General features: G+C 46.3%; 3 protein-coding genes across 3 annotated transcripts; 1 reads left to right on the top strand and 2 right to left on the bottom strand.

The window, feature by feature from the left end:
- Positions 1–273: 273 nt before the first annotated feature.
- BO80DRAFT_374731 (uncharacterized protein) lies at positions 274–3,201 on the bottom strand. Its single transcript, XM_025716608.1, has 5 exons — positions 2,902–3,201; positions 2,665–2,854; positions 2,491–2,592; positions 2,290–2,412; positions 274–2,236 (listed from the first exon to the last, which is right to left on the bottom strand). Coding segments are annotated over exons 1-5 (1,992 nt in total). The 5' UTR covers positions 2,904–3,201; the 3' UTR covers positions 274–661.
- Positions 3,202–4,118: 917 nt separating this feature from the next.
- On the bottom strand, positions 4,119–5,090 carry BO80DRAFT_422232 (DNA-directed RNA polymerase core subunit RPB10). Its single transcript, XM_025718775.1, has 4 exons — positions 4,831–5,090; positions 4,714–4,772; positions 4,571–4,657; positions 4,119–4,515 (listed from the first exon to the last, which is right to left on the bottom strand). The coding sequence occupies exons 1-4, from the start codon at positions 4,864–4,866 to the stop codon at positions 4,473–4,475; spliced, it is 225 nt and encodes a 74-aa protein (XP_025578711.1). The 5' UTR covers positions 4,867–5,090; the 3' UTR covers positions 4,119–4,472.
- Positions 5,091–5,275: 185 nt separating this feature from the next.
- On the top strand, positions 5,276–8,503 carry BO80DRAFT_235192 (WD repeat protein). The gene is made up of 3 exons (XM_025714503.1): positions 5,276–5,727; positions 5,791–6,548; positions 6,609–8,503. The coding sequence occupies exons 1-3, from the start codon at positions 5,414–5,416 to the stop codon at positions 8,321–8,323; spliced, it is 2,787 nt and encodes a 928-aa protein (XP_025578710.1). The 5' UTR covers positions 5,276–5,413; the 3' UTR covers positions 8,324–8,503.
- The last annotated feature ends 139 nt before the right edge of the window (positions 8,504–8,642 follow it).

Raw genomic sequence — 8,642 nt, 5'->3', positions numbered from 1 at the left:
TTCTCACTCATTGCCTATAACAGGAAGCTTTGCTATCCCTGCCAGACTATTAAAACCAACAGGTTACCATCCAACCCTATCCCTATGCCCTACTAGGAGAGCAAGCAAAGATATGTCTGATTAGAGCTTATAGAAGCACGACCGTTACCGAAGAGCAAACACGTCTGTTATAAGCTGGTAGAGATGCACAGTATTATGAAAGTTTATTGATCAGGTTCTGGTATAAGTAACCTTCAATATGGGCGCGGTCTCATGCAAACAAACGACAAAGGCATACCAGGGCGTTGCCCATGGCATATAAACTTATAATATCGGGTGCCCGTTATCCGTAATTGTAGAGTGATGGGTACTTTCCCTAATGCCATGTTATGGAAGCACTATACTGGAAGACGAATAAATGCTTCATAACTTGTATCGCTTGACCCTGTTGCTCAACGGGACTCTTGGCAAGCATACGCAGACGGATTCAACGAGTCTCCATAAAATTTATCCCTAATGACAATCCATGTCTACCTACTTCATAACGTTGTCCCATAGAAGCAGGACTAACATCCTTTCCCGTTCCTTCCCCCAGGCCATTTGCCGCGGACTGCGCTGAGGTAACCAGGAGTGATATACATGAAACCGAAGGTGAGTGATGTGACGCTGCGATCGCCAAACCCTATACTTGAAGCACCATGCCATTTCGACTTGCTGCTTCTTCTACGTGGAAACCAAAGACAAGGCGGTAAAGGTCTCGTAACCAAGGGTATTGACCCCCCTGCACCATTATCTGAACGGCAGAGGCTACATCGACCGCACTCGCCCGAGCTGACGGCCGAACACCCCTAAATGCTGGGTCGAACGCTACTAACCGCTTGTAATTTTTTAGGAGCGCAACTTGCCAAGGCATCGACCCGAAAGCGTCTGAAGAAAGCGACTTGACAAATGATGAAAATCCCTGTTGTCCAAAATGCTGGAACCCGCTATTGATTGCGGCTTGGGTCACTAGAACTTGGATAACGGTCAAGTTGGGATCTTTGGATGAGATTTTTACTGTCCTTGTGGACGACGTCTGTTCGGAAGCTTGACTTTTCCCCGAGATATTTGACGAGTTTGACGACCATGTAGCGTGTGAAGCATGACCTGGGCCTTGGCCCAGAACAAATATGTTTTGTACTGGTGCATCATCAGGCGATACAGTCGCAGTATCATCAAAGATGGTCGTTGGCGTTTCTGGGTTCCCTTGATACCCAACCAACTCATCATTCAACCCCGATTCAGGTGGTCTTGGCTGCTGAACGGCTTGCATGAATGTTGCTTGACTCGGTCGTGGAGTTCCACGATCAGAGCTTCGTAGAGTCCTTAGGGTCCAACCTTCGCGGAAAACATCGCATAATTCCCAGCAGGCCTGAACTGCAGAGCCAAGCAATTCCTCGCCCAGATTTTTTCGCTCTTTTATACTCTGACGTATGCTGAACAGCATCTCGGCTAGTGACCAGCAAGCACTCAATAGAGAATCTGTCTCTGATACAAGTGTTCTCTGTTTCATCAGACGGTGGCAGAGCGTAATATAAAAGTCTAATGTCCTCTCCCGAAAAGCATCGGGTAATTTCCGATCATGTGTATTGTAGAGATGATTGTTGAGCTCAAAACTAACTCGTAGAACGGAATCTGCACTCTCGTCGTTCTTAACACGGGTTTCAAACAATGTCTGGCAAAAGCTTCTGCAAAGGTCAAGGGTTGGGTTGACTCGTGATGCATAGTCGTCGTTCTGGCTGTCATATAATTGTTGACATAATCGCCAACATGATTTCCATGTATCCTCCGGAGAATCCACAATGTAGCCATGACGTTCGCGGTGTATGTAGCTTAGAGTCGCTAGTGTATTGCAAAGAGCCCAGCATTCGGCAAGGGCTGCTCGCAAAGCCGTGATCTCAGCTTCCTCGTCGCATGGATGCATGACCTTAGATCCAAGTGCCTCCGGTGCCCTGTCTATATGCTGATTGGTGACCCTAGCGGCAATTTCAGGCATGTCAGATTTTCCGTTAACAGAGGGCTCAGCATATAAATGACTCTCTCCGTGGTGGCCGAGGGCTATGTCCACTTCTTTCTGGCCGACTGGATGCATATTATGCCTGATATCTAAGAGATCCTGCCTCGTTTGTGCACGAGGAGTAGCCCTTTCAAACCAGTTTTTGGCGGGTTGAATGGACGTCGTAAGCGGTGGTGGTGATAATGGACCATTTGAGGTTTTCTGATGATCGTCAGTCTGCCATAACGCAATAGTCGGCATTTGTGATATAGTACCTTTCCTATTGTTTCTAATTCATGGGCTAGGGGGACATGTGTCACCGCATTAGATGCCGAGGATGGTACCTCGTTTGAGCGAGATGGAGGAGGATTGCTAGAATATCGTTGACTATTTACCTTCTTGCAACATTCAAAAGTTAGTGGGTTAGTTAACACTGTAGATAGAGAGACTATAGGCCTTGGCTGGGTAAGTCTCACGAATTCGCCGAACCCAGCAGGTGCATGGATTACGGATTGTGGAGGCTCGTCATCATTCGATCTTGTTTGAATGCCATTGCAATCTGCATCCGCAGTTTGTATCTTTCGAATAACCCTCAAGTCAATGAGATCCCCAGCATATATTTTCATGTCTTGCGATGGAGTTATACATACTGTGAGTTCAGCTTTAGTGTTGTTTGTGATGGGCGGTGCATGAGTTGTTGGCATCGCAGGCCCAACTTCACATATTATAGCATCTTCAGGCTCCGAACTGTCTGTTCCACCGGTAGTTGACATTATTGAATGTGACTCTGTATTGTACAATAACCCTTCGTCAGGTTCGGTGCGATGATTGTCATCGGGCCTGACAATCAGCATGACTATTGGCTTGCGATATGTTTGCTATCTTACATTTTGGAGAACTATTGGTGAAGTAAATAGCGATCACTGAATTATCAAGTGTTGAAAGAGAAGGACAAGAAAGCAATCATATTGTGTTCGATATATTTCAGGATAGTAGGCCGAAATGACAGTGTCTCAATGCATTGAAATGACAGGGTAACGAAAGCAGATGAAGAGGTAGATATAGGTTGGTTGGCCAGCGCCAATTTGGCGGGGACACGGGTCCATAAGGAGTGGTTGTTCGCTCTATTGCCCATTAGCGCGCGTCCTACATACTCTGGCTGTGCTTAGGCCGCGATACACCATGCGCGAGACTAGTAGATAGTTGATTGTATTATCACCGCAGATAGATACATAAGTACCTGAGTTCTTACATGCTTACAGTCTAGTTAGGTACGCATGGGTCCGCTGTCAATACAGGGATAGTTACGGAGTAGATTGGATACTGCGGCGTACTAGCGTACAACTGCATTGTACTAGTGCAAAAGATTATCTTATACCTAACAAGTCTGGAGTTAGCGATCAAATATATATAGCAGCGCGTGGACATGTACCTTAGTAGTTGAATTTCTAAAGCATTCAGTAACAATATCAGTGAATCGACTAGGAGGGTAGACATATCATGTTAAGCTTTCTGATGAGCTGTTTATACCACTACACGGTGACTTAGCCGCTAAACGATGTGACAGATGTGCAATTAGAACCATTTCGCCGCCGGTTGTGGAGGGGTATCCCAAATTTCTACTGGCTCCGCCATGTTCAAGTGCTCCGCCCCCCGTACTACGATCGGCTCACCTATAAGTTCCTCCTTGTACCTATAGTAACCTAGTATACTCATACGCTCAAAATCTGGATTCTGCGCAGAAGAAGCATGCAAATCATGTACTCGATCTCTTGAATGATGTACGGCGAGTCTGTAGAATGAGGGGCGGTAGTCCATACTGCCGACAGGACTCTTATTCCCCAGGTCACTGGCTATTTACTGCTTGAGGCGCTTATACATATATAATAATAAACATATCTGTCATTGAAGTCCAACCCCCCCCCCCCCCGCGCCCCCAATTTTTGGATAGGTTAATTACCGTACTAATGTTCAAAGTGGTGCGATATCTGCCCTGCTGCTTTGGGAATGAAGATGTGCTGTCTCCGTACTCAATCATCAGCTACAGATGCTAAATCTAGCCGCCCATTTTGAGGTTACAATGCACTTCCCTACATATAAAAAAATGGACAGCAAAAGAAAGTAGTAGTGCATCTAGTGCAATGAATTATAGGAGATTTTTACCATGGCCGAAATCCGTGACTATATGAAGCATTGTTCCCGGAAAAAAAAAGCAAAAACGCCGACATCATCTTCACAAAGACCGGAAGGAACAAGAGAAGAAAAGGGGTAAAGAGAGGAAGAAACCAGAATGGTTGTAACATAAGGGCTGCCCATCATTTAGCCAGTCCCCTGCAAGCCATATATACCCGCCATCAACCTCTGATAATAGTAGACTCTGCATTTCGTAAAATGTGGTGCAAGTTTCTACTGTGCTGCGTGAGGGTATTTCTGCCGATGATGCTGGTGGACCTCAGGTTCATATTTGGTTTTTCGCCCGGTCTCTCTCCGTGGGATTGTACCTATTGCAAGATTGAGTTCCAGGGCCACTTTACTTCTGAATATGTAGGCTCATACCGTAAAAGTTTCTCTATCAAATCGACGTGCGTCATAATCATTCTGCGACAACAGTACCGCTTACAGCCAAGCTGATCCATGGCGTCACTTTCAAGCACCGGTTAGATCGCCATGGCAGAGAACAGTCGACTTATAAAACCTACCCATCGGGAATGCCCTCATCGAGAAGTTGAAGATAACGCTCCCAGAGGTCTCCGACAACCTATACAGTTTTACCACACGAGGTTAGAAGGAGCAAATGAGAAGTAAGTGCCACGTACCTTGCCGCAAGAAAAACAGCGGACGGGGATGATCATTTGGTCTGAATTATCTTTAGAAGTCTTTTCGCTCGGAGATTTGCTGATGTATATGGATGTATATGGAAGCAGACAAGAACAGAGATTTTAAGAAAGGTTGATAGCAGAAGAATCTGAGACTCGATGCGTATGTCTTCGTCGTTACAGGCAATGAATGCAGTTTTTGTCTTCCACTAGGTCTGAGGCTGTACTGTAGGTAATTATCATAGCTTGCTACAGAGGTGCTTCGATTGGACAGTTTTGGAGATTCGGCCCCATTTATTTCCCTCCCAGAAGAAAATTACGATATCAGTATTAGTGTGTTTCACGGCTGCTGATTGTGAAATACCGCTATTCTAGAAGAGGAATGACCACACCCGAGACAGGATGACCCAGAAAAAAAAAGTAAAATCAAATAGCTAGAAGACAACGGCCTGAATTTTAGACGTTATTGTCACTGTTGACTTTGCCAATACAGCAGTACATAGATGGCTAGTACATCAGCACTGCATGAGAAATCACCATACTTTGTCTAGATTTCTTTTTCTCACTCATTCACCATATCACCATGGCAATGGTGGGTTCTCACGATCCAAGACGACTGTCAAAGAGATCCCGAGCTGGCGATGCGGCTCTGGAGAAGACAACGCAGACCGATGATGCACGAGTCAAGCGGCGTCGCACATCTCAAATCAAAAATGACGTCGTTAAACCACACACGCCATCTGTAAGCAGGGCAGATAAGAATGGGATCGATATGCTCGCTGCCACAAGTGTTGCTGCTGTACAGAAGAGCGAGATGCTACATGATCCATGGTCTTCCGTTAGTGTGGTGGCTGGCCAGTACAGCAACTTAGATCCAATCTTTACGCCTGATGATGAGTGAGTACATTTGTTTTTGGGTCGTTGCAGCTGAAGAGTTCTCTAAGCGAATATCAATACTAGATACCTCCTTCTCGGTCTCGAGACAGCCGTCCATGTTTATTCTCTTGCAACTTCGCGCCTTCTTCGAACCCTTCATTCCAAAGACGGAGGTAGCATAGTCGGATATAAGCTTTCTCCAGAAAACCCGAAATTTCTCTATACCTTTATGTTGAACGGTTCTGTGAGCAAATGGGAATGGCTTTCCGGCGAACAATGTTCATACTGGGATACATGCCACAGGACAATTTGCGTTGACGTGTCACTTAGTGATGCTGGAACAGACTTATTGTTCTTCCTGCAGGAACGCAAGGATGGGAAACGGGGGATAACAATCCGGAACTCAAGCGATGAAAAGCCACGCGAAAGCGTCATACTCGAGACTCATGTACAAATCAGTCATCTGAGAATTGCATGCCAAGGCCAATTTATCATGGCATATGGCGAACAGCATGTATTTTTCGGCCGCACGGGGTTTGAGCAGGCTTTGGAATCCGTCCAATATACCTGGAGAGAAGTCAACTTGCCTGTCAGCATCATGTGCATTGATGTTCGACAGAACGCAATTTCAAATCGATCTGCAGTGCAGTCCTCAAGAGACCGAAAGTATTTGGACAAGATTGACCTCGTACTTGGTGAAACATGTGGATCCATCCTTATCTACCATGATATATTGCGTTTCCTCGACGATGAGGAAGGCCGACTGAATAGGAAAATTCTAACGCCTCGGCGCCTACATTGGCATAGAGGTTCTGTCAATAGTGTCCGTTGGTCTAAGGACGGTATGTTCTGCAAAACAAAGACCCTATACGAAGTCTACTAACGAAAATTTTGATGGAAAGGCAATTATATTATATCAGGTGGCAATGAGTCAGTCATGGTCCTTTGGCAGTTGGACACTGGGAGAAAGCAGTTCCTACCCCATCTCTCCTCCCCGATTGGCAACATTGTCATCTCTACGAGTGGAAGCTTATATGCTGTCAAATTATCCGACAACTCGATTATAGTGCTGTCAGCGCGAGAATTACAACCTTCTTCTACCATCACAGGCCTGCAACTATGTCCCAAGGTTACAAATGCCCATGGCGAAATTGCTTCTGGAGTACAGCCCTCGTTTGGGCTTGTCGCTGCTGCGTTGCATCCGCAGAATCCGGATCAACTTCTCATAACTGTGCCTGCCTCTCGTCAGACGACTCAAGAAGGTCATCCTTTGGTTAATGCGTCCACACTTCAAACATACGATATTCGTACAAACTCTCATGTTTCGCGTCAAGCCCTTGCGCGCACTAACGCTACTACGCTAAAAATCAGCCCTGAAGGCTCACATATAGTCACCCCAGATGTTAGCCATCTGAGTGTTTCCATGGACGGGAAATGGATGGCCACAATTGACAACTGGAGCCCCTACGTGACAGACATGCAGGGTCTGTACAACAGGGAATCTGGTATCAACAGACTTTCCGAAGACTCGCAGGAGATATTCTTGAAGTTCTGGAGATGGAGTAATTCTTCCAACCTCTGGGAATTGGTCACCCGAATTGATAGCCCCCATTTCTCAGACAAAGGTCCTGCGCGTGTCTTGCATATCGCTGTACGGGCGCACAGTCCTGAATTCGCAACTCTCGGTTCCGATGCAGTCTTGCGCCTTTGGTGTCCGAGTATCAGGCAACGCAGTGGTTTAAAGATTGGCGATGTAGACCAGCCCACAGAAACATGGAAATGTCGGAGTGCCGTCGACCTGAAAACATACTTCGATGTCGGAATGGCTGATAGCCTAAGTGCAGCTGCCATGGATTTCTCCCAAGACGGGTCTGTTCTTGCTGTCTGCTTAGGATCAACGACAACCCTGAATTCTGGACTTGCTATATTGATCGATGCTCAAAAATGTACCGTCCGATACAGCAGGGTTGGTATACAAAAGGATCTGCCCAGTGCGGCCGCATTCATCGGATGCAATCTTGTTATTGCGTCGAGGCAATCGGTGTCCATCTGGGATACGGTTGATGATCTTGTGAGGACAATTGAGTTGCCAGGGCCCGGAAACATCCAATTGAACCATCGACGTCTGTTAGCCGTGAATTATGAGACGCAAACCTTTGCCGTATCAGTACAGTCTTCGCCAAGGGATTCCATATCCAAGAAGAACCGCACTTCACAGTTTAGCATACAGGTCTACGATATCCGAACACTGTCATTGCTTTCGGAAACTGTGCTGGGGCGTCATCCGGTTGCATTGCTTTCGGCTATGCACTCTAGCGACTACGTTGTTGTTGATGCCGCGGCTAATGTCCAACGAATTGGCCGGGTGGACAAAAGCTTCCAGAGTAACGGTCATTCGCTTGACCTTACAACCCACCTTAATTCAGGCCTGGCAAACCTATTTGGACAGCAAGATGGTGGCAAGTCCCAAGATCCACACTACATTGCCATGGCCTCTAGCATGGATAATCAGAAGCCGCAAAAGGAACTGGCCAGTGTATTTGGTGATGCGCCACCTTTTGTTATGCCTCCTGCCAATATGATTTTCCGCAACGTGATAGATGCTCTATCCGGTTAGTTGCGGAGGGGCTTGGGACCAAGCTTATTAAGGGACTACTACCATGTTGTATCTTTTGCTGTGTTGCTCATACCATTAGCACGAAAATGGCTGCCCAAAATTTCAACAGGCTGTTCCTGTATACAATTTATGTCTTGATCTAGTTCAGCCAGGCCAGTCTACATAGCAAATTGTAGCCGTCTTATCTCCCTAGCAATTTTCACAGAGCTATCAACAGCGCTTAGACAGTCAAACAGTTATAATCTAAAAAAGGCTACTAGTCGAATCTTGCTCTAAGCCCGTGGTACGAATGACCGGTGATCCGTCTATATAAACTAAA

The sequence above is a fragment of the Aspergillus ibericus genome (assembly GCF_003184845.1).
Source record: "Aspergillus ibericus CBS 121593 unplaced genomic scaffold BO80scaffold_6, whole genome shotgun sequence".
Taxonomy (NCBI): Eukaryota; Fungi; Ascomycota; class Eurotiomycetes; order Eurotiales; family Aspergillaceae; genus Aspergillus; species Aspergillus ibericus.
The sequence above is the reverse complement of the archived record's forward strand: the minus strand, read 5'-3'. Positions and strand labels throughout refer to the sequence as shown.